We start from the raw sequence: 25744 nt of genomic DNA on the forward strand, positions 1-25744 counted from the left end.
GCAGGTTGGTGGGTTTGTGGTGGCTCTGTGGTGGTGGTGGTGGTGGCTCTGTGCTGGTGGAGGCTCGGTGCTGGCTCTAGGGTGGCAGTGGCCGTGGCTCCGCGGCGGCGGTGGCTGCGTGAGGGCAGTGGCCCTGTGGCGGTGGCCCAGTGGCGGTGGCGCCGGGAGCCCCGCTGCCCCCAGCCCGGCGCAGCCAGGCGGGGGGGGCGCACTGGGCTACCCAGCCACCTCCCTGTTGCTAGAGAGACCAACTTCCGCGTTGGGCAGGGGACTTTCTAGCCTGCAGCCACAAGCCGCTCTCCCAAGCCACCGCTCCGCGGACGAGACCAAGCCCCCGGTGGGGGGAGATGCCGCGGGGGGGTAGCGGGGGACCCCGAGCCGGCAGCAGGGGCGGCGGGAGCGGCGCCTCCCTGCCCCTCCGCGGGATGGTTTCGCCCGCCGCGTCCCCTAGCAACGAGGCCGGCGTCGAGCAGCGGGAGACGGGGCGCAGCGGGCTCGGAGCGGGGCGGCCGGTGCGTACGGGCCGGGGCGGGGGTCGGTAACGGGGCCGCCGTGCCTGCGCACTGCCCCGCCGCGCCGGGCCGCGCCGAGGTGACAGGCGGGCGGGCGGATGGCGGGACGAGGGCTGCGCTCCCGCTGCCCCCGGGACCGTAGGCCTGCGCGTCGTCTGCCCGGCCGTGGCCGTTAGCCGGTCACCCGGTCACCCGGGACACGGGGCACAGGCATAACCTCGACACGCACTGGGCCGCCCGGCCTGCGTGGCTCTGCGTGCTGCGACACCGCCGTGCAGCCTCCGCCGCGCTGCTTCCCCGCGCGTCCTCAGGTGGTGGTCGCAGAGAAGGGAATAGGTGTTAAAACCCAGGGGAAAATCAATTTTAACACTACATGAACTGTCGGGGTAGAAGACAACTGGAAATTGTTTTCAGCTCCCTTTCTAAGGTGGGAGAGATTTGAACTGCGGGTGCAACTTTTCAAGCCATGTGTAGAGCCCATCGCCATGTCTGAGCTCGTATTACGCGGCTAACGTTACCGCAGGAAGGATTTCCACATGTTGGAAATCTGTCTGGATGGCATGGCAATGGGGGCTCTGGCTATCCATAGATAAATAGATTGCAGAGGAATGACTACTAGATTCCAATCTGCAGTTCTTCGTACAGGTTAGATTATTTTTTAAAGTACTTTTCTCCTTTTCTGTTGCAATCTTTGAGCCTTATTTGAAAGAAAAGGCGCTTTCTTAGTCCGTTTTGTTGAAACTTTGGATCAAAGGATCGAAATGGAGGCAATAGATCAAAAAGCTTGTACCAGACATTGAGGAAAAATGTGTGGGAGTTTGACTTCTTGGATATGTAAAGCCTGGATTTACTGAGAAATTGTAATTATAGTTTTGCCACAATGACACACAGACACTGTAGCTACTGTTGTGTCAGCAGTTCCGTTAGAATATGCTCTCATTTTGAATAGTTCAATTTAGCATAATACAATGTACCTGGTATATCCAGGAAACATGCTTTTCAGGTGTGAGAGACTATGACTGAACTGCTGGGAAGATACGTGTTTCAGCAGCAGTGAAAAGAAGTAAAAAGCTTATTATAGCTAAAATTATGATGACTCCGTGCCAGTCGAATGTTTGCCATTGAAGAGCGGGGAGATGCGCCTGGACGTGCGGGGGCGGCAGTGGGGTGGGGAGCGAGGGTTATCGAGGTCTGCAGAATATCTCCTTTCAGGAAGAGCTGTTCAAAGGAGATGGCGGTTAGGCTCCCCAACTGCATCGACTTGCAATGAGCTCAACTCCCTTTCCCACCTTTGAAGCTCTCCCCGTCAAAGGAAGGCTCCAGCCGCTGTGCTCCTGAGGAAGGTGCTCTGAGTGGGAACGGAGAGAAAGCCGCTAACGCGGCGTGCAGCCGGCCTCCCGCTCGCAGCCGTGGCCGCTGGGGCGTGACAGTAACGAGGCTCTGGGCAGCTTGTCTGCTTTTATTCAGGCTCCCTTGGGCAACAAAGAAATTCTCCAGCGTGGGCTGTTTCACGCTGGCTGCAGAGCTGGCTGAAATCTCGGGCTGCAGCTCCGCGGTCACTGCAGGGTGGAAAGTATTCCCTTCCACGCGTGGCCGAGCAGCAACAGCCTCCGCAGTCCACGTGCAGCTCTGCTGCCCGGGGCTCAGGGCCAGGTCACACTAGGATGGAGAGTGGCAGGACAGCCCTCGGAGGTCCAGGCTGGCGTGCTGTTCTTGCTCCTGCGGGGAGTTGGGGGCTTGAAGGTGACGTGCAGAGTTGGAGGCTGGGGGAGAGTGAGTTGCCCTACATTAAATGCATCGCCCCAGTAAATAGGCTGAACAAAAGGGAGAGGGTATCTCTTCCTTTAAATGGACTTGGAGATCGTTCCTGCGAGCTGGAGGGGAGCAGCAAAGCACCCACCAGCTGGAGGCTGATACCAGCGTCGGAGCTCCCCACCACGCTAGGGAAGCTCCCTGCTGGAAATCCTTGCCACATCCCAGCAGCTGGGGTGGCAGGCGAGTGGGATTCCCGTTGTGTTTAGCAGTTCTCCTGTCTCTTTAGGAGCTGTAGCATGCTCAGACAAGCTGTTTTACTCCTCTGTCTCGCGGATTGCTGGTATAACTTTCGAGGCCTAATTTTGTTCTTTATTTTGGATGGTAGGTGTGTGTTTCCCACTGGCAGTTATAAACACCAGAGCCTCCCTCCTGTGCATCTGCAAGAGTGTGGCAGATGGATGTTTTTGAGCTGGACACTGAGTTGGGTTTTGTTTAATTGGGAGATAAATTTAGTACTCAGGAAGGACTTTACGGAGGTGTGAGTGAGTACATAGGGCGCAAAGCAGTGAAGAATTAGGCCTGCTGTGGGCAGGCTTGGTACACACTTCCTCCACACAGCTGTCGAGGGAACTCAGCCGTGATCTGCAGCAGCCACATTATTTCAGTTCTGGGCAGAGATTGCCAGCTCTGCTAAATTGGGAGTGAGCTCTGGGGCTCTCACTAATAAAGGCTCAGATGAAGCCTGCATCCTGGAGTTAGCTTTCTGAATTGGGCAGGTTTGGGATTGCAGTCCTGAAAGGTAAAAGGCCAGTACAACCAGTCACAGTGCTACCTCCTCCCCTGCGCCCAGGCGAGGATGCTCAGGTGACATATCAGGAGAGCCCCAGCAGGGTCACTCCACATTGCTGCTGCTCTTCTGCACCGTGCAGCAGGCACAAAAGAGTCCAGCAGTGATTCATCAGGAATCCTTGGATCTCTGCTGATACCAATCAGTCCTGCTGGGCTGCTAAAATAGATATGGCCAGAGCATAAAATAACTAATAAAAACAAAATCCTCCATGGAAAATTCATTCTTCAGGGTATGAGGTTCCTGTTGCCAAGCCAGAGAGAAGCTGAGAGGATAGAGATTTGAGATTTTCTAGCTTGAAGGAGGGGAGGCGGTATTATTGATCCTTTCGCCCAAGTCTCTGCAATCCATTCATTTACTCCGTTTCACTTAAAGGATTCGCATCATGGTAACCTTGATTTATTATCTGATTTCTTTTTTGAATCAGCCTCTCAAAATTGTGCACTGGCTTGAACCTACAGTAATAAACCAGCAAACAGTTATTCCCCCTTATCTCAGGCATGTATATAATGCTTTGCATGCTGTGTGCCCTATTCGTTCTTGCAGTCAGGCAGCAAGGTGAAATTTAGAAAAAGTGCCCTCTCTGATCAAGAGTATAGGCCGGGCATAGTTTTCACTCCATTCAAGAGCAGAGCAGAGAGGGCTTGGCAGGAGGCACCTCTGCGTTGTCCTCTCCGAGTGAGAATGAAGCTCTAGACAGGTACCGTGCCAGTTAGGGACCAGGGACCAGGCAAGGTCTTTTTAATGATTCGTTGCAGCAGGTTGGAAGACGGACACAGCAGCCTGTTGCAGACGCTTGGTGTCCAGGAGTAAACAAGGCAGACGTGAGGTCTTAGGAAGGGTGCAGAACACAATCCGTTAGCCACATAGGGCTGGATGAGGACTCTGGGCCTAGCCCTGAGCAGGAATTGATGAATAAGCTGCATCATGCTCATAGTAGCCTTGAGAGACACTGTGGAGAGCTTTGACTCATAGGAATAAGCTATGTTGGCATGTGTGCATCATTACACCAGTATATGTGTGTGCAGGCTGGGGGGACTTGTGCCACTGTGTCTATATTAATGATTACAGTAGTCATCTCTGTGTGTTTAGACAAGCCTAAAATCAAGGGTTGCTTTCTTATCGTGCCAGAAGTCTGAGGGCTCCTCTTAATTAGTATCTCTCAGTGCATGAAGGCTTTTGTAAAATAAAGCCATGCACATGTGATATTTGCCTGGACTTGCATTTCCCAAGGTGGAAGAACAGAAATTATTTGTGAGCTGAGATAACCAGCAAAAATATCTCCTGCGGGAGGAGAGAGAGGGGAGCTTCTGGCTATATTTTAATATTCGTCAGGCCACGCTTAGACATCTCTCCTGCATTATTTAAACAAAAGACTCAGACCTTGCATGTGGGAGTAGTTGGGTTGGTATCTAGGCCATAGCATGCTCCCACTGGAGTCAAGCATGATGAGATTTTTTAGGGATTTTGGTACAGCAAAATAGCACTTCTGTTGTAGTCCCAGTTTACTCATATTCTCCTGGCAGCCTTTTGAATGCTGCCACAGATCCGGGAAGCCCCTGCTGTTTCAGGAAAGCAACTTTTCATGTGTATACTGCTGGTTTTCTCCTCCAAAGCCCATGTGGAATAATAAACAACTCTTTTTCCCTGGGGTTAGTGAGCCATCCAATCAGCCATGTGAGACCAGTGGCCTCCGGGTCATGAAAGCAGCGCTCGGTACCAAAGCAGGGGGTCGGACCTACCTTGTTACCCGCTCATCTTCTTAGCAAGCCAACAATATCCAACACAGTGGGAGGACGTGGAGGAGCGCCAAAGATACCGTGCTTAACAGGCTCAATGTCTTTCTGCTCTAGCAAGCCCAGGGTTGCATCACAGCATTGTTCTCCTAAGAAGATGGATAAAGCAAAGAAGGATTTGATGAATTCCCTCGGGAGGAGCCCCTACCCTCCCTATAGCAGCAGTGAGGCTTCGTGCTGGGACTGCAGTCCAGGAACAAGTTTATCTCCTCCCGATAGCAGTAACCAGGGACTAAAAAGGAAGTACCCGGCTTTTAGAGAAAAGAGTTTTTATTCTGATGTCCTCACTGCAGGAGCCTCCAGCAACTTGAGGGTAAGTGCAAAGAACAGTTCTTTTTCTACCATGGACCCTTTTAAATGGAAAGACCTATGGTACTCTTGACTCAGAGAAATTTAGCTTTCACTCCAGGTCCTAGCCCTTCACTTGGGACAGAGGCCTTTGTGCAAGACCTTGGCCCTCACAAAGTGAAGCCATAAGGCTCTTCCTGATCACAGTTGTGCTGCCGTCCTCGGTGGCCCTTGCTACCACTGTCACCATGATGTTGTCTGGGTTTGGGATGCCAGTTAGCAGGCACACGTTTGGGACTGCAGGTGATGTGTGGAAGTAAAACTCCAATAACTGTCTACCTCATTGGCCCCTAGTCTGCATTTTGGGTTGATTTCAGACTGCACTCTGCTGACAAATCCCCTGCCTCTGTGCATTGGGCTGAGGTTTCCTCATGTTTGTGCTTCTTTAAGCCTCTTCTAACCATTATTCGCAGTTTGTGATTGTTCCTAAAGCTCCAGTAAAGTGGGTCTTAGTGTCTCACGCTCTCTACGGACCCCTTTAACCCACTATCCCACTATGCTACAACTGTGTTCTGTTACCTGTGACACTTCTCCCGCATTATGTATTTCAGGATGTATGTGCTGGTCCCCATGTGCACCAGGATTTGCTGAGACAGGCAGGCCTTGAGCAGCACACCCCAAAAGGTAAATCTACTGAAGAGAAACATGGTGTGGCAGGAAATGGGACCATAACTCTTAAAGCTGCTAATGCTGAGCATGTTGGGAGCTAGACTGTCAGCTGATGACTATGTGTTAGTGCACTGCTTTTGTTCTCCTCTCAGTGCCAGGATGGTGCTGAACTGCTTGGATGTCCCATGAAGACTGAATTGCTTTTAGAGGTGGAGTGAAGTGATCTGGCTGGGTGATAGAACTGTGCTCCTTTTTTCCACTGGATATATCCATACCCCAGGGTTACGGGTGCGCTGCATCTGTCTCTATCTATAGGAGCTGGATCCCACGGGCAGGCAGTGCCATATGTCAAGTGAGCACTGAATTTACATGTTTTGCCCTTGCTGTATGCATTGTGTATGGAGCCAGCAATGCCCCCTTCCTGGTTATCCAGAGCAGTGAGGAGGGGCCTGCCCTCTGGAGCTGTATTCAGAGTCTGAGTAACCATAGCCAAAATCACGGTCCTCTCTCACTTATTACCCTGCATCCAGCTGTGCCCCAGAGCTCCTTGTTCTATCTAGATACAAGACAGCTATGTGTATACTGAGCTGCTGGTTCCGCCTGCTTACGACAGCTTGTTTTGTCATGGATGCTCAAATGTAGGCAGAGAGCATAGTCAAAGGTCTACCAGCACTCGCACAGCCCCCAGAGCGTGCTTGGGGGGATGGATTATAGGCTGGCAGTGAGTGGGGAGAAAGTATGCATGTGAGAGGATTTTAGTCTTAGAGAGAGATGGTAACTATATATACCACCTTCCTGTGTTTAGAAGTGACATTTATTTTCATGAGTGAGGAAAAATGACTGCATCCTCAAGTGAGTCTTGACAAGATAGACTCATCCCTAACAAGTGGAGACAGATCTCTATTTATGATCTGCTCCTTCTTCAAGGGGGAAGAAGGCATCAGGCTGGAAATGTAAATGCAAATGACACACTAAGTATTGACATAAATAGTTGATAGTGCACAAAGTGCCATAATGAATGGTGCCATGGATTTTGCAACAATAGGGTGACAAAGCTGGAATAGTTGTGCTCCCTGACAACAAATACACATCAGGACCATTCTCCAAAGACCCCAAGCAAGAGAGACATGTGAGGCTAAAGGAGGTGTAGTAAACCCTCCGCATTTTATGGATTTCCCCCAAATTGTCATAAGCATATATGTTGGTATGGACAATGCAAATGTTTAGGATCATATTTATTCCAAGCTAGGAGTCCTGAGGGAGGGGAATAGAGAGAGGAGTCTGCTCAGTAGCTGTCTCCTTTAGTCCCTAAGCAAACAACATGCAGCTACAAAGGTGGCGTCAGGGACCATTTTAGAAGGGCTGGGGAATGGCCTCTTGAAGCACCCTTTCTGTACTTGCATCATCCTGACATTTCCCTAGCTTCAGCACCGTTGGCTGCAAGGGGAACAGTGAGGTGCACAGTGCTTCCTACAATTGGTTGCCCTCACCCGTGCACAGCGCTACCCCCTTGCTTTGCAACCAAGGGTCTCTGCTCCGTCACAGACAGAAGCAGACACGGCAAGGTGAAGGACTAGGTCCAAAGCTCGAAATCCACAACACCCACTTGTGAGCCAGAACCTTAAGTTTCTCCTTGGTCAAGTGTATAAATTCATCAAATGAAAACCTCTCACTCCACCAAAATCTAATTTTGGCTCAATAGTTAGCTCTGCCTAAGGAATAGTGCTTTCTAAAGCTTGCATGCAATTACTTAATTTAGGCTAAATTTCAAATTCCCAGTTTGCTACTGTTCTATTATTTGCAGCTAGCAATGACTTGTTTAGCAATCTAAACAGTTTGGTTTATTTATGGAGTAAATGACATGGTTTAATTTCAGCCAGTTCTTGGAAACGTATACTTTTTACTAAGTCAAAATTCCCATTGAAAACATTTGGCCAGATTCTAAGACTGTTAGCTGTTTAACTCAGTCCTTGCTCATGCCGCTGCCAAAGTGAGTGGGAGGTTCTCTTGAACAAGAACTGAGGAGAGGTTTGTCCTGAGTAAGGTGAGAATAGGGATTTCAGAACGTAAAGATGACCTGAGCAGCTGGCTCTCCTGGAATACTCCTAAGCCTTTTATCACCATTTTGACTGAGTTCCTCCCTACTACTACTGACTCTTGGTCTCTCAGCATCTCAGGCAGGCAGGAGAGCCCCACCCCATGCTGAGGGTGGGGGATGCCATGCACTAGAGAGCAGTAACTTGCCCAAGATCATACAGGCTGAACAGAGCTCCTTAGACCCTGGTCAGTGCCCTTCCAGCTAATCAGGTGCATTACAGTAATCCTCAGTGGAGGCTTCTTCTGTGCCATCATTTTGACATTGGAAAACCATAATGACATGTTGCACTAGGGAAAAAGGTATTTCATCTGCATGGAAGGAATAAAAGTCTGTTTCCCCCCTTGCTGTCTGCTTGATTTTTCTCACTTTCAAATCTAATGAAGACAGAACAATCCAGGAGACAACAAGTCCTCCAGTATATAGGTATGTGAAGCAGAATGATGCTTTTTGACTTCAGACCTTTGTTTCTATTTGTCTCTCAGTCACAACCTTCAAGACACCTGAGGACATTGGAAGTTGCCTAGAGAAGCAAGTGATTGGACCAACCACTGAGATCCTCATCAAGTCAGATTTCCCACTACAGGCATTTAAGCCCAAAGTGCAGATTCCCTTCCAAAGGCTTCCAGGGCAGTGCCCTCGGAAGGTTGAGATAGAGAGGTAAGTAGCCAGAAAGTGGCTAGAAGCATCATTATGGAATGGACACAGCAGACTGGGGTGCTCATTTTTGCTTTTAAGACATGGTATATCAAAAGTCTTTAGAAAAACACTGTCCTATAAGGAGTTTATATCACCTCTGGGCCTGCAGACAGCACTGTTAGCTCAGAATTGATCCCATATAATCATATTTTCTGTGGCAAAGCTGCTCAGAAAGTTCCCATTTCTTCCTGACCTCAGTGCCCCGTGCTGTTTCCCTGCTATATGTCTGTGTACCACCAGCTGAGCTAACTGAATTGTTGGTGTGGAAGTTCCTGAAGTCAACCTGCAAAGTGGTCCACATGAAAAAAAAAAAGGAAGAAAGAAAAAGAAACAAAACCAACCAACAAGCCTTTTTAGAGAAGAAAGGAAGTCTTGATGCTGAAAAAAATCATAAGGTAGAACAACTCCAGTAGGGTCCACAGGGAGCAAAACAAGGGTCCACCAGATCCATGAGAAAGAATGTTCTGCAGGATGTGAGATAGGAAAGCAGACTTCAGTGATCCAGCTGCATTTTGCCTGAGAGGCTGATCCCCACAGCACTTGCTTTGTATTGAAACCAGATGCTTCTGCCTATCAGCCAAGTTCAGTGTCCAGAGCTAACTGGTAATTATTATTGGCAACAGGATTAGGCTGACAATGGAGCCTTCTGCAGTCCCACTTTTGGTATTTTGGCCTGTCTCATGATAAAGCTGCAGTGATCTCTTATGCCTTCTGGGGAGCCTGCAACACTGGTGCCGGGGGGGGGGGGGGGGGGTGTTATAAGCACAGGAGCAATTTCAGGGTCATTAAGTGGTTACTTTCTCATCCAATTCAAAACAGGAGAAGGCGGCTATATCTCAGCCTTGATATTGCTCAGCTCTTAGCCAATGAGGGGATAGACTCCAATCAGCTGATGCCAAGGCACCACGAGCCTGACAATATGCCAGCTATTGAGGACAAGAGAGATCCTATCTTTCCCATCTACCTTCCACTAAAGGTAAGGGAGTACGTCTGGTACTCTTTGTGATCTGTCTCATTGCTGACACCACGGGCTCTTTCTGAGAATCGCAGGACACTTAGGAGTCATTGATATGGGGTTTGGACCCTGAAAAATATCTATAAGATGCTGAGCATCTGCAGGTTGCCCACAACTTCCATCAGAACTAATAGCCCTTGAGGATGCTCCTCACTGTCACTTGAGTGTCCGAAGAAAAGGTGCCTCATGTTTGCTTCTGGATGCGGCAGTCAGCACTGTTTTTGCATGAGACCTCCAGACGGCGCCGGCTCCCTGGGAAAGAACTAGAGGTAGAGATAATTGCTTTCTGGGAGAAGGCTGTTGATCAAAGGTCTGTGCAGCTTTTGCACCTCAGCTGGTTCCCCTTCTTACAGCCCATTTAAGATCTGTGTGTTAATTCTCCTCTTATTAAATTTTGTGTCAGGATATTTTCTTCTCTCTGAAACAAGACTTCATTTCACTTATGTCCTGGCTTTTTAGATATTTGACAATGAAGAGTATGACTGCCGAACTCCAGAAGAGTGGATCTTGCTAGGATTGGAGCCAGGATCTCACAATAGAAAGCCAGTGCCTGGAAAAGCACTTTTACCCACAGATGATGTACTGGGACATGGTAAAGCTTGAATGAAACTACTGCTCAAGTTGGGGGAGAGGAGCTAATAATTATGGGCCAGTTGAGCAGAAGGGAACATTTAGGTTATGATGAATGCAGTTCTGATCAGCAGAAAAACGATAGCTCAGTTCCAAACAGGCTCAGGCAGTCACAGCAAGAGACCAGGAATCTGGACAACTATCAGTCCTGCCCTGGATTTGACTGTTCCTAGTTTTTTTGTTTTGTTTTGTTTTTTTTAGAAGTAGCCTCTGACTTTTCCCCACCTGTTTCTGTGGCTGGAAGTCACTACAGTCAAAATTCTGTGTGCTTTCTTGATGTGTTGGTCTCATCATGGAGTTAGGTAGGTATCTGAACAGAGTATCTTCTGCCTGGGTTTCACTGAGACTGCAAATTGGAAATCAAGTTCAGATTGCTCTGAAAATCCAGGGATTTCTGTGATCTGGAGGTAATTAAGTAACAAGGACATCTGCTGTCCTGTCACTCAGAGCCTTCCCACTGAGAAAGCATCCCTGGGTACACCTATACCAGAGTCCTGTTTTGACTGCAGCTCATATCAACACATCTGTGCTAGCTTTAAAGCACAGGAGCTGGCATAGGTACTGACTGCAGCACTGGGACAATCTCCTTAGGCTTGGTTGACTGCAAAACCTAAGCAGGAAGCTGGGTGAATCCTCAGCCAGCCAGGACCTGGGTGGCTGGGCTCTGCTTGCTCTGTCTGCCTGTATGCAGCTGCCCTGGGGAACACTACACCTGAAAAATCCCCAAATTGAGTAGACTGTTCTGGGCATAAGTAGCCAGACCCTGTTGGCCCTGGGAAAGGTGAGATTACACCCATATAGTGCCAGCACTGTTGCAAATGTCTACAGCTCAGAGCAATGGTTAATGACATCCATTCTCACCTTCATATAACGCTATCCCCGCCATTTTCTGCTTAGCACCTCTCAACATTTAAGAGTTAGGCACGTCAGGAGTGACCCAGAGAAATGACAGACTAGAGTAAGACACGGGTTTGCACATACCCTCAAACAAAAGAATGAGAACTTCTGTGTGGAGGGGGATGCAGGGCTAGAGCCTCTCCTGGGAAAGGATAATGGTATCCCCACAGAGCCTGTGTGGGTGACAAGGAGTCCTGGATTAAGGGGAGAAGAAATTGGGAAGCAGAGATGATCCCAGGCATGAGCTGGAAGAGAGGATGTAGGGGCATACAAAACCCCAGCATGGGATAGGGCAGGGAAGAGTGAGTGGGAGCACCTGAAACAGGAGATGGGAGGATAGCCCACATGGGTACGAGGAGGGAAATGGAGGGCACTGGTGTGCGCAAACAGTTGGAACTGCTAAGCGGCGAGACCCGAGTTCATTATTTAGTTGATCACTGCAGAAATTATCTGAGACTGATGGACAGAGATAGTAAATGAATTTGACTGCAGCCCCACCAATCTGATCAGGAAACTGCTGCAGCCCTCAGGAGAATGGACTAACCCTGTTTTAATGCTTGACTCCCCTCAGAGGACCCCAAAAGCCAGAAGTTAATCTACAAGTGGACTGATGTTGGTGTTCTGGATTACGACAAGGAGACAAAGCTCTACTTGGTTCATAAAACAGATGAGAATGGGCTGGTGAGAGATGAAGAAAGGAGACCCATCCTCAATGGAGGAGTAACTCCAGAAGGTGTGTTCCGAGAAAGGCCTTCTGGACCCTGACATGTACTCTGAGAGCCAGTCCATTACCCACACTGGTCCTAGGTATATATGGAAAGGATGTCAAGAAGTCATTTAATCCCTCTCCCTGCATCATTCTTGACAGATGTCTGTTTAACCTCTCCTGAAAAACCCCCAGGGGAGAGAACTGCACACCTTATTTTGACAACCTATTTGAAGCCCTTCCTATGAAGATACCTTTCCTTTATCTCTCTCCTTCCCTGCCTTCAAGAAAAGTTAAATGTTGGTCTTCCTGAGCCAGTGCAGGGTGTTGACAGGTTAAGATGAAGTACCCACCTTTTGAAAGGGTTGGAGATGCTGCTAATTCCATGATACTGTCTCTTGCTGTCCTCAGATCCAGTTTCTCATTTTGGTCTCCAGTGTGCCAACCCAATTATATTGTCAGTCAACTAGTTGCTGTCAGCATTGCAAGCCATTCTGAGCTTTTTCTTCTCTGTAGACTCTTGTAAGCTTTACCTTCATTTCCCAGGAAGAGACCCATTGCTGCCATGTCAGTACTGGGTGCCACGAGTTTGCCTGCTGTTTCTGGCCGAAGATCCCCGGGTGTTTGCTCAGCGGGTAGTTTCTGCCAACAGCTTGCGTAAGAAGACGCAGGCGCTGCTGCTTTACCACCTGTATGTGGACTGCATGCCCACAGATGGGCTGAACAGCATCAGCGAGAAGAGCCTGGGGAGGATGAAGCTGTTGGCTGTGCATACGCCCAACCTGAAGAAAGAGAAGCGGTAAAGTATCAAGTACACATCTAGGCTCTCAGCCTACAGCTCATTAACATTATAGGGCTTCACAGGGATACAGAATGGGTAGCGGTGCAGGCAGATCTTGAGCATCCAATTCATAGCCCATGGGTTTCATCTGGTTTCAAGTCTGTGCATGCCACCCTCTTGCCCAGAGCTTCATCAGATATAGGTAGGATGGGAATCCTAATGACATACGTGCAGGATAGATAATCTGCCAGCATTCCCAGATGAAGTAGATATATTTCACGTGCAGATCTCCGAGCCATGCTTGCACCACAGTTGAGTGGCCCTCAACAGCAGGCAGGATGGACAGCACTGGCCTGGCTGACCTTGCAGTATCCCTGCCAGCCCTGCTTTCTGCAGTTCCATGAATACAGGGCAGCTTAATGCTGAGAGAAGGCTGCACTTTCATTTACACTCCTTAACAGCTTCCAGAACACAGATCAGTCATTTCTGAACTGATCTGCAGACCACCAGCTGCCTCCAGAGGGTTGGCAATTGTCCACTGATGGCCCTTCTCCCTGTTAACAGCTGCTAAAACAAATCAAAAGATCTGCACAGTGAACTAGTGGAGCAAACAGAACAGGAGATCTCTACCTAGATACAAATAAGTGTCCCTCAGACAGTGTCTCTTTGAAATGCATTTCATATCAGGAAGGAGCTTTAAGAGTCCCTGGACTGATGAATCATGAGCCATTGATAGTGTTACTGGGAATGAGCCGTGACTGATTGCCCTGCTTACAGACAGGAAGGTGTGAAGGGCTGTGTGGTCTGCCAGCCTGAACTGGAAAGAGAGTAATTGGTCTCTGTGAGCAGAAATGTAGTCAGAAAGAAAAGTACCCTGTCTGCTTGAGGTGAAAGATGATGACTTCACAGGGCAGACAGAGCAAAGCTTCAGCACTTGCACACGTCCTGGGTCAGGAGACTGGTGTCCTCAAGAGGTGTTCAGCAGGAGATGCTTGGGAGGACAGTCCACGTTGCCCACTTTTCTACAATTACCAGACAGCTTCATCAGTTCTTGGTTATTTCCCCTGTTCTCTGTAATGCTTCTCTCCGCACAAAACACCTACTGCAGATTTTACTTTGATCTGAGAAAACACTTGAGAAGGCTGCAGTCCTAGTCGCAGGTCTCCACTTACCTCTCTCATTAAACCTCCAGTTGATAGCTTTGCTGGCTGCTCCATTGTCCGCACAGCTCTCCTAATGCGTTTGGTAGTGGGTGAGCTGCTGGGTTAACAAATCCAGGAGAAGCAATTGATGGGTAGATTTTGGAGTAAAGGTACAGACATGCAGTTTTGCTCAAACACTGTGGATTGTCATTGATTCCATGTCCTTGTAACAGGGTATTAGATCATTTGTGCTGCCTGGAAAAAGAAGTGAGATTAGACTATGAACGTACGATGAACAAGATCAGCTTCGACAGAGTTGTCATTTCCAAACCTCAGATGTTTTCTTATGTTACCCTGCCAGACAAAGATGAAGAGAAAGTGCCAGAGAAAGGTATGGGACATAGAGAAGTAGTTTGGACTCTGATATGGTGTAGGACCTGTATCTATGATAGGATTCATACCTTGCTGCTGAAACTGTCAGGTTCACATTGATGATTAGGGCTCATAAGGGACCACAGCAGGAGATGATATGAGATTTTGGAGTATGCCTGCTGGGTTTTAGGGTGTATTTGCATATTCAGGTTACCTCAGTATAACACATTACCGTCCATCGCTTGTAGTTGCAGTAACTCTGCAAGTGCACCTTTAATGGCAGCAAATGCAAGGTAATGTGATTAGCATATCTGCCTTCCACTCTACACTATGTTAGGGCTCACTGCCTTTCATTTGCTGTGCTCAGTTGTGCTGTAGCTTATGCATGAAAGAAGGCCCAAACTCTTTCAGACCCCCAGACCAGAGTAAAATGACCGTAGAAAAAGGGGTTTTGTCCTTGCACTTTCATCTTTCAAAAGTTGCAACATGAGTGGCCTCTTACCAGATGAGATGACTCAGATGAGCCTTGAAGCATCAGTGGGAAGCCCCTCAAGCCCCCTGTTCTTTATCATGGAAGTTTCATGAGCCTAACCCTCAGGAACATCAGGGACCAAGACAGTCCCCTCAGCCTCTAATGGGAGGCCACAGAAAGTTTCAGAGCAGACCCTTTCATCCAGCCATCTGCTGAAACTGCTTACATGTTAAGGCCCATGCACGGAAGGAGAGTCTGTCTCACAAGCCCTGTTCTGAAAGGGAGCTGTAATAGAAACTATTCCTCTCAAACAGGAACTGCAATGGCCATTGCAGGCAATAACATGTTCTTTTGTCCGGTGCCAGGGCTCATCTACATCCCAGAATATCCTTTTGATGAGCAACGAGCACACTTCAGCTTCGTCTCACTCCTGACCAGACCAGAAGTCATCCTTGCCCTTACACATGTGCAAGATGAGTGCAACAAGGCAGCTATCATGTCTCTGTTCCACTCAACTTTAGCCAAACAGGTCCGCTTGGAGGAGTTTGAAGAGATCCAGACCCAGACTTTCACTCAGGTGAGAGGAGAAAACCTTGGGGGGGTGGGGGGAGGGACACGTGGGGCAGCCAACAGGGGTCTCTAAGTGTATCAGACAGACTCAGCAACTGCTGACTGCCTAGAAATGGGTGAGCTTTCAAAGGAGATACTGTATGTGAGGGAGGAATTTGCATAATAAAACGTCAAATTTATTGGGAAGTGGAGAGAATGGGATGAGGGAGCCATAGCCTCTCAGTCAGCATCAGCCAGTGCCAGCCATGCTCTTAGTCATGCTTTGGACAAGTGGCCGCATAGCTACACATCCCCTTTTTCCTTTTCTTTGTCCGTATGCAGATTACATTACAGTCCTGGCTGACACTGTGAGATTTCCTTTTCCTTTTTTTTTTTTTTTTTTTTTTGGTTTTGTTTTGTTATTTCCCCATTCCTTTTAGCTGCAAGGCACAAGAGCTTTGATTCTTCCAAAGCACTAATGAGAGTAATGCTTTCCTCCACTCTTAAGAACTGTTCTTTATGTGTTTAATTAGATTACTCTGCTTCCAAATGCCAATGAACAGACTAGGAAAAAAATTCTAATTCTGTGGTAACTTTCACCAGAAGATTTTCATGCCATCTAAATGAGTGGCACATTGCACACTGGATATGGCCACACAGAGCGCCTATGTGACTTACCCAGAGTTGTGCAATAAATCAGTGACAGAGGCTGTTCCTTCCCAGTCCCATGCTGTTTCAACAAGGTAGCGCTGTCATCTGCTCCGTGACTGAGGTTGTATTATTGCATGCAAACAACAGCTGCCTTTGGAACAAAAGTGACACTTGGTGGTGGTATTTTAATAAATTAAAACACTGCAGGCTGCTGCTGCCCTTGGCTGCTTCCCCCCACTTGTCAAGAGAAGACAAAATTCTGTCCTTCACTTGCTCATCATACTGTCTACACAACCTCTTCTGAGGAACCCTGACACAGGCAGCTCCTGAGATACTGTTCTACAGAAGAGAGAACAAACTGTGATAAAAAGAAATAATAGAGCTCTCCTGCTTTTTAGTATCAGCTTTCTTTCTGCAATACTTTTGTCACTGAAGGAGATGTATGGCCAGACTCGAATGCCGCATGTGTGTGCATGGATTTGAGGGCTATTGTTTAGCTGCCACCACTCTGAGAACGTTTTTCCTTTTTCACAGCAGAGAAGGGTCCAGCATTCCCAGCTAGCAGCTAACCCTGGCCACGCTGCTTTTCCATCAGCTCTTGGAGGATTACACAGCTTGCTTTGTTTCTTTGCCCTAGGTTCAGATGTTTCTCAAGGATACTTGGATCAATACTCTGAAGATTGCAATAAAAAGCTGCCTGAGAGATATAGGCAAAGGCTGGTACAACCTGGAACAGAGCAACTACTATGTCTACCAGATGTCCAAGCTGCATAAACTGATGAAGCGCATCAAATTCAACCTGCAGGACTCTGTGCGCTCTTTGGTTCAGAACTCACTGGTCAGCTTCACCCAGCTTTTACTGGATGCTTGCCATGGTGTCCTGAATTGCTCAGAGGATATGGAGTGGGGGGACGATCTCATCAATAGTCCGTACAAGTAAGGAGGGGAGAGAAAAGGTCAAAGAGTGGAAAGAGCAGAGAATTGCCCTCTTCTTTCTAATTACCATCTTTGCAAGCAAGCTCTGCATTGGATGGAGGCTTTAGGTTGGGCTGTTCTCCCCATCCCACCATCTGACCCTGCCCCTTCTCCACCTGAGTCTGGAGGAATGACACAGAGCTGGCTACTCTGTTAGTACAGAGTTCAAGTTGCTGCCTTAGTGGTATGAGTTAGCCCAACAGAGCCAAGGTCTCCCACTTTGACATACTGTTTTTAAGATTAGCAAATGAATGCTTCCAACACTCTTGAGGAAGCATGTAATTATGGGCTAGCTTCTTTTTGGAGACCAGGGTGAGGAATACTAGGAGACTTCATGGCTAATTAATTCCATTCTTGGATTAAAACTCAGGAGTAGAATCTGTCCTGGGATCTCTAAAGTATACCAAATTCAGGTTGTCACCGTGCCTGGGATTTTTTCCTTTGAGTGTTACTTTAAGGATTACTGAACTTCATGGTATTAAAAAGGAAGGTTTAGAAAGTAAAAACAGGAAGAAGAAAAGCCTGCCACTTAAGTGAGGCCTGGACCAGAGACTTTGAAATCAGTGAAAGTCTTGACATTGACTTCAGCTGATTCTCAACCATGCTGGTGAAATTCGAGATTGGAAGAAGTCATTGCTGACTTCTGCAGGGTGTGTTTTAGAAGTATATTGGGAGTGTTGCATCCCTGATTTGAAGGGCTTCTGCAGTTTCTCTGTAAGCCAGCTCTGATTCTCATCATAAGGTTATGACTTCTGGGAATCCTGGTATGTCGTCATTGCCACTCCTTTCTCCTTTGATAGAAGAGAGATGTCAAAGTCTTTATTGGTAACTTCAGAGTACAGTGTGTCATGCCTTCATCTGCATGGGATAATATTCCTCTCTTCTGCTTTCCTCTCCTTTCCAGTAGGCATTTAAGTATCAAGACCATAGCAATATTGTCACGTGCCATTTTCTCAAAAAGCAGCTCTGTCGTTCCTCATCTCTTCCCACTGCAGACCACGAAAGAATCCACTCTTTGTAGTAGACCTGGTGCTAGACAGCAGTGGTGTTCACTTCAGCACCCCCTTGGAGAACTTTGAGAAGTCCCTCATTTCTCTGTTCAATAAGGGAATCCTGGTGACCCACACTGTCCCACACCTGGAGAAGGTGAGTTACTCTGCATAAACCATGATATAGCTGTGCAAGATTCTTCAGTGCAATGCATCTTGGCATAGCCATCTCCAGTCTTGTACTGAGGAAGAAAGCTTGCAGAAGCACATAGCTGGAAGTCTAATTTAATTAATTTGAGCACAGCACTGTGCTAATGCACTTCTACTCAGACAGGATTTCTCCATGTACCCCTACCCTGTAACTGTTCTACATGGTTTAAATCTAGCATGCGTATCTCTGCTTTGGTGCTGCAGGGCTCTATGGAGACATGTCCTAAGCAGCCTGGTTGCCTTGACTGCATGGCAGCTGGTAAAAACAGACTTATAAGCAAATAGCACCTCTTCCAATGCCATCAGCCTACTGCAGATGTCTTCTGCATATGCATCCTTCTCCCTGTTACTATGGATGACCTATCTCCCTAGATCCTCATTTTTTGGAGAGTAAAATAAAACAGTTCCTGACATGATGTAGACGGATGGACTGCATGACTTCTCAAAGATGCCACTAATGATTGTCTCACCCCTCTCCTAAGAGCTCGGTGGAGAACAGCTGAAGTCTCTTCCCAAGCTGAACTGCATGGTTAGCTTTGCTGGCCCTAAAAGACCTTTCCCCTTGTACTCTTCCAGTATGTGTTGGAGAACATATTTATCACGGGCACACCCTCGCTGGAATCAGTGGACCTGCATGAACCAGCAGTGGAAAAACTACGTGGAACTATACGATTTGCCATGCAAAAGGCACTGATCCCCCTCCAAGCCTATGCCAAGAAATACGAGAAGTACTTAGAGCTCAATAACCAAGACATCCAGTTCTTCATAAAGTAAGTGGCATCTGACAGAGGCACCTCTGACCCAAACAGCAAGCCTTTTCAGAAGCTGTTGTGTGGAAGTGGCAAGAAGGTGGGACCTGTTCTGAGCCCACGAGTGTAGGTGACATGCCTCAGACGTATGTACCTGAGATCAGGCAGCCATAGGAGACAGCCTCTGGGTGGGGACAGTGAGAATTTCTTCCCACCTCTGACAGCACTCACATTTATGTCGTATTTGTAAGTTTAATTGGAGATATTACTGGCCATAAAAATGACTCATCCTGCTTGAAAATCCAGTTAGCGTACTTGACTCTGACCTCCTTCAAATAATGTCTGTTCAGGCTGATAACATTCTGTAGAAAATAATGTTTTGTTTCAGCCTGTTTTCACTGCCAAAACTCTTCTTCACACCTGTGTTGTCCTTCAGCCTCCATTACTTTAATGGCTTTCTTTTTAGGCTTCCTGTTCTCTCCAGTCAGTCCAAACACTGGTATTGAACCCTTTTTCCTCTCTTCTTTTTCCAGCATCATTAGCTCAGAAATCCCACCTGACAAATTCCTGTCTTTCCTCCCAGAACACATTCAAGTGCCTGTCCTCCCCCAAGGTGCTGCCCCTTGCCTTAATGCCTTTCTTCCCCCCCCACCCTTTTCTGCAGCTAAAACATTCTATGCTCATGTATCCTGTCCTCGCACCAACTGTGCTTTAAAAAACTATTGTAGACTTGAGTCATTCCCTTCCCTTTCTCCCCCTAACATTCCTCAGGTACTTACCAGTTCCGTGTCTTCTTGTATACACATCTTCTGTCACTGGGAGTCTATCTAGTCCACTACATGGGTATAGCTGCACTGCAGGCAGGCATAGGCAACCTGGCTTCATCTGCTTGGAGATGGTAATGGTAGCAGTGAAGAGAGGACTGCAGAGGCTTCAGTACAGGCTGGTAACCCAGGATGGATTGGTCTCTGCTGGCATGATGCACTTGACACTGAAGCCTGTGCGATGTCTTTGCTACTATAGTTCCCCATGCTAAGTTAAAAGCCAGCACTCCTGTACTTTACTGTGATACAAACACTCCTCGTTTCCTATGTAATCATATCTTTGGTTGTAAAATCTAGAAGGCATTGGCAGCTGCTCAGTCTTGTTTGCAAGAAGTTGTATACATTGGAACAGATGCATGTTTCTGATCATAGTAAACAGATTCATTGTTAATTTCATCTCTTGGTCTTTTGGATGGGCATGTGTGGACATCCTTTGAACAGTCTAGATGTTAAAATAATCTTCAGGTCACCTTGGTGTTTTTATTTACAGAGACTATGAAGAGCAATGTCCATCTGCCCAGGAGATAAGGAGGATAGTAATCATGCATTTGTCTGAAAAGGAGAACGTGGATAACACTCTGTCTAGCTCCATTGTCATTGGTCCCTTCCACGTCATCACAGAAGGTGTTAAGCAAAATCTGTCCGAAAAATACAAAGCACTTGCCACTTCCATATTGGACATTCTGGCTAAAAACCTCCATTTGCAAGTGCAGAATGTAAGTTGCCTGGCTCAGTAGCTTGTGTCAGTGTCTTGTCTTTTGGACATTTTGCAAACACAGTGGTCTCAAAAGACATTTTGAGGATTGACAAAAGACAACTGAGGATACATTAATGAGGACATTTTATAGATTGCATTGGAGTGTTAAAACAAAACAAAAGAGGTGAGATATGAAGAGTCAACCAAATAAAGTATCAAGTGCATTTAATAAATGATGTGCTTGAAAGCTGTATCTCTTGAGATAGGAGTCTTCAAGACTCTACCATCTAATAAAATACATTGTAAATTGAAAAGATCTGTCTAGTAGACAACTGGAAGTTCCTTCTGATTGCTCTCATAACTGCAATAGACAATCCTCTGGCAGATGCAGCTGTCTGTAATTCAGTTACTGTTATCATTTCAACTACATACCTGTGGTTCCTCAACTTTTTTTTTTTTTTTTGGCAGTCTCATTCCATCTGAACTCAAATGAGATGGATGGAGAAAGATTTGGGGGGAGGGGAGAACAGCACTCATCCCTTTAGACCACCTTTGGAGTGGGACATGGGTGGATCATAGCTGGTTTTCCAGCTTGCCCCTTAGAGATTAATTACTTGATTTTAAAAGGCGTTACTTAACTTGGTTTTGGTTGACTCAGATCGGGGGTCTTGAGCTCAGTGCCATGAAAACTTTTGCAGTGGCTTGTTGATGGAAGGTCAGTCCTCATCTGGATGAAACTCATTAGCCGCACGGTGAAGCTGCATTTCTGCAGTGGTGATCTGCTGTGTTGTTCTGCAGATCTGTGAGGCATACAAAGCCACCAGCTGGAAAATGCATGAGAAACCAAACAGCATTGAGGAGCTGTCTGAGCTGCGAGAGTGGATGAAGGGAGTCCCTGAGCAGCTGGCTGTGCAGGAGGTAGGGCACACTCTCCTGATGGACAAGGGACACCAAGGAAGGTGGGGTGTAAGCTTGATGATGCAATGTATGGAATCTCAGAAGCACAACTCCACTTTTTTGCTTATATGTCTATGTAAGCAAGGCCATAAGATTCCAACTGTCAGATTTAAAAACACATACCATGAATGCTAATATCTATATAAAACAACTTAAAATAGCAGTTAAAAATATTGCCTTAAATGACTTATGTATGCTTTCTGTTACCTTCATGACCCATTCTCCATTTGTGTACTGTGTCTCCTAAAAAACGAATGCTGTTTTTAAGAAAATACTTCTGCTACCAAATGCTAGTATTGCTGTTAACCTATTTTTTCTAACAGGACATTTTAGCACCCAGTTATCTCAAAGCAATTTGCAAAGGAGATTTCCTTCCAGCTGAACAAATGGGGCAACCAAGGCATCAAGCTGTAAGCTGACTTGCCCATGCCAAGGGAAGAACCTGCAGGACAACCCTGAATACTCAATTTCTGTCCAGCACTTCATCCACTAGGTCACACTTCCTTTCATTCACATATAACAGTGGACGATATAATGGTATGATCTTTCATACAACGAGGGGCTGGAAATCCATTCCCACTGCTCATACAGCAGAGAAGCAGCCTAAAGCACATTAAGCGTGTGTGACTAACACTGTTCAAAGGTGTCTCATGAAAATGAGGTATACTGCAGAGAGTTGTAATCAGTACAGTCTGAAGGTGTCTATTTTATGTCTCTTTCTCTCACCCTGTGCAGGAACTGATCAAGGAAGTCATGGAAGATTACGAGGTCATGGAGGAATTCCTTTACAACCTCACCCAACAAGATTTCACAGCAAAGTGAGCACAAAGCATTACTCCCACTGTCAAAATGGGACACTTTTCAGCAGCTACCACTCTCAGCACTTCAGGGGCTGATACGTCTGTCTATCAAGGGCTCTGGCAGAACCTCAAAGTGCCTCTCAGGCTAAGTGAGCACAGAACTCCTGAAATGAAGCTTACAGAGAAGCATGGATTCATGCTGTCTTCTGGCCTGGGGCAAGGCAAACTGGTAGCTATTAACCTCTTTAAAGTACCAAAGCTCTTTTCTTGTTTTTTTGGAGATATCTGCAAGGTCTGTAAGTGCGCAGTTTAGTCTGTGTCTGAAACTGCATGGACACATCCAAGGTAGGAACACTCCCAGGGTTTGCCAAGGATTAGGAAGGAACATAATGGCTCATTGTCACTGCTGCATTTCTTATCCATCCAGTTTCCTCTTAGTTATTCTTGGCTATGTTATTCAGATTGTGCCTTGACTGCACCACAGTAGCAGAGTCAACTCACAAACACAGGTACAAAGCTTCAAAAGTCAGCTCAGCCCTGAAAGCTGCTCTCACATGACATGGACTCAATCCAGTATGTCTGCAACCTGAAGAGTCTATGCAGTGTGCTCCTGAAACTGGAAACACAGGATGCACAGTGCAAAGAAAACTCAGCAACTGCAGGAAATCAGCTCTGCTCCAGGACTGCTTAGCACAGCTCTAGCAGTGTTCCCACTAGCCAGATCTGGCATACGCAGAATTAGCGGATCGCTGCATCCCCAGGTCCTAGGAAGGATATGACCACGAGGAAATGCTGCAAAGCCTGCAGCTGGCATTGCACACAAGCTAAGAAGTCCAAACGGAGTCATAGGGGGGGCACTGCTGATCAAGGACCAAGAAACCCTCCCTGGCATGAGCCTGTAACTACATTGCACTCCCCAGTGTATTCTGCAGATGCTTTGTTACGCAGGGCTTCCCTTTAGCTGAGGTATCCTGGCCACTCACTGCCCTGCATAACAGGAGACTGGCTTTTTCAGTAGCCCTGTAAAGCCACAAACCAGGACTCTGACCCCATTTTCTTCAGTTTCTTGTGAATACATTCAAAGACAGACAGTCCCTCTGGATGCCTACCATTATTTTGCTGTCTCCTAGCTTTTCAGGAACATCCTGGTTTTCTTCCTTTTAAGAAGGCCCTCTGCCTCTCCTGAGCCTTCTCTAATTGAATAGCCTAGTCACAAAGACAGCGTATCAACAAGAAAAGCTGGAAAAAAATATGCTTTGTTGAAAACACGTGTGTTTCTGTTGGTGTTAAGCTTCCTTGGTGGTGGGAGCTGGTTTTCTCATTCTGTTATTTTCAGCATTTCAAGCATATGCCCAAAAAACTTTTTTTTCTCCTTTTCTTTTTCCTTTTATGTTATACCATGTGAGTGTAGGTGGGCTGCAAGTTACTGGCCCCTGAAAATAATTATGCAAACCAAGTCCATTCAGCTCCAGCACCTGGAGGAGGAAGAGAAATTTCGCAAGATCCAGCTCATGGATCAAAACAACTTTCAAGAGAGACTGGAGGGGATGCAGGTATTAAGCCATTGAGAATAGACTGTCCAGAGAAGTAGGGCTGGAAGCTCTTGTGATCAGCCAGGTGGGAAACTTTCAGATGAGATTTTAGTGCTTTTAGGCCAATGCAGTATTGGACAAAAAAAACTGTCAAAAACCCCCCCCTCTACTTTTTATTGAAAATTGAGTTTTTGATTAAGAGCTTCATTTTTTGTTTGAAAGTCAACATTTCATAGAAAATATTGATTTTTCACAGGGAAGATGTTCACTAAGGTGCAACAACATTCTCATTCTGAAAGCAGCAGCCTGGGTATCACATGCACCTCCTTTTTTTTCTCCTATGTACTCAGTTCCCCACAGAGCACCTACCACAGTGTGCTGCCATCAAAGGGGAAAATATGGCATTCAGTCAGGGAACACACTTTGTGAGAAAGACCCTGAAATAATAGCAGTTTTGGAGCTGAGATACCTCTGCTTTCCACCAAAACAGTTGGCAAACTATTTTTCAACAGAAACTTTTACCTCTAGAAAAAATACCATCTTGGAAAGGCTGTAATCAAGGATCTAGGTTATCTTAGAAGTACCCTCCCAAAATGATAACACCCCAACATCATACTTCCAAAAAAAAAAAAAAAAAAAAGTGATTAGAGAAGCTCTGGATAGTCTGTTGTTAAATAATTCTTGGAAATAGACTAAATTACCTGATAGAGCTATCATTTTCATTTCACTGATTCTGTAACTGCTGACAACATAACTCAGTAGCAAGAAATTTGGACATAGATTTACTCGTCCTGCCCTTTGGTAGCCAACAATTGGTCACAAAGACAAAAAAGCAGCCAGTCCCCATATTTGCATTTTCAGCTACCTGACCTGTGGTTATGTCCTCTCCTCACCACTTCCTTTGTGGTCTAAACAGAAGTAGAACTAGATTAAGAGAGATGAAATTGTGAGCTTAAAAATCTTACCTCTGAGTGTAGTGAAAAACACACCAAGAAGTTGAAATGTCCTGAGACAGCACTCAGCTTCAGAGCCATACCTCATGCCTGCCATTTCTCTTCCAGCTGAGCGTGGGTGGGTTTTCCATCCAGGTGGATGTTAGCCGAGCTCATGAGTTGGCTAATGAAGCAAGGCGGATCAGAAAGCAGCAGAAGGAGCTTCAGAATTTGGCTATTCTCTACAACAACAGGGAAAGGATCTTTGGGATGCTGGTTACTAATGTAAGTGTCAGATCCTGTCTCCTACAGTGCATACTACAGGACCCTAGTCTTTGTTGGGCCTTCTAGGTGTTATGTAGAGCAAATAATGAGTCATAATTCCCCAGAGGAACAGTAGTTCTCCATAGCGTCATGTATTTGAGATAAAGGCATTTCTTCCCTCTCATACTCTTTTGGTTTATCTCATACTGCCTAGAGAGGCTTAGCAGTCCCTTAGGGTGACCATGCTGCTCAGTCACTCCACTGCACTGCAGAGAGCTGCTCCCATAGGAGTGTGGAAGGCTGTTCATAGACCTGATATGGTTACTTTTGTGAGAGACTTCAGGGGTACATACTCCGATCTGAGTGATGCTAATGAGCAGGAGTTGGATGGGGAACGTCTTGAAGCAGTATTTAAGATGCATCAACTTCTGTAAGGCTTTTACTGTAGTTATATAGACAAGAAAGGCTGTGACTGCATAGTGCTGTGCAGTCAGCTGGCTGGGCTCAGATCGTAGCATGTTCTCCTAAGGAAATACTTTAGAGCTGAAAACACTCATTTTCCCTGTAGCTGCTCAGCTGCCGATCTGTCGTTGGCATCTACATCCATCCCAGTCTGGCAGCAGAGCAGAAGCAGAGTTTACGTGGTCGTTTCTCATCTCTCAATCTGTGGTTACTCCTCCTTCATTGTAAGGACCCAAGTTTCAATATGACATGCCGCATGCGCTTTGTCTGAGTGTACAAGGACCACTGCCCACCAGAATCTCCTATTGCTACTGCAATTGAGCATTTGCTGAGGCAAGTGGAGTGCGTGCTCTTCATGCTAGGCACATGGTGCAGGCAGAGCTCCAACAGATGAACTTTGGCCTGAAGATGTAACACTCAGCTCTGCTAGCTGCTCTCCCTTGGAATCTACACTGTGGTTGTAGGCCTGCATGAGAA

General features: G+C 46.8%; 1 protein-coding gene across 1 annotated transcript in view; it reads left to right on the plus strand.

Moving 5' to 3' along the window:
• Positions 1-458: 458 nt before the first annotated feature.
• Positions 459-25744, plus strand: part of DNAH1 (dynein axonemal heavy chain 1) — an 83760-nt gene continuing 58474 nt past the window's right edge. Inside the window, exons 1-18 of the mRNA XM_026106526.2 lie at positions 459-512; positions 4968-5223; positions 5810-5882; positions 8448-8622; positions 9481-9637; positions 10136-10268; positions 11775-11936; positions 12456-12708; positions 14066-14223; positions 15042-15253; positions 16514-16812; positions 17847-17997; positions 18627-18820; positions 20114-20339; positions 21119-21238; positions 22013-22095; positions 23489-23630; positions 24671-24826. Coding sequence (XP_025962311.2) covers positions 5008-5223; positions 5810-5882; positions 8448-8622; positions 9481-9637; positions 10136-10268; positions 11775-11936; positions 12456-12708; positions 14066-14223; positions 15042-15253; positions 16514-16812; positions 17847-17997; positions 18627-18820; positions 20114-20339; positions 21119-21238; positions 22013-22095; positions 23489-23630; positions 24671-24826 — 2910 coding nt within the window. The 5' untranslated portion in view covers positions 459-512; positions 4968-5007. The remainder of the gene's footprint in view (positions 513-4967; positions 5224-5809; positions 5883-8447; positions 8623-9480; positions 9638-10135; positions 10269-11774; positions 11937-12455; positions 12709-14065; positions 14224-15041; positions 15254-16513; positions 16813-17846; positions 17998-18626; positions 18821-20113; positions 20340-21118; positions 21239-22012; positions 22096-23488; positions 23631-24670; positions 24827-25744) is intronic.

The sequence above is a fragment of the Dromaius novaehollandiae genome, chromosome 12, assembly GCF_036370855.1.
Source record: "Dromaius novaehollandiae isolate bDroNov1 chromosome 12, bDroNov1.hap1, whole genome shotgun sequence".
NCBI lineage: Eukaryota > Metazoa > Chordata > Aves > Casuariiformes > Dromaiidae > Dromaius > Dromaius novaehollandiae.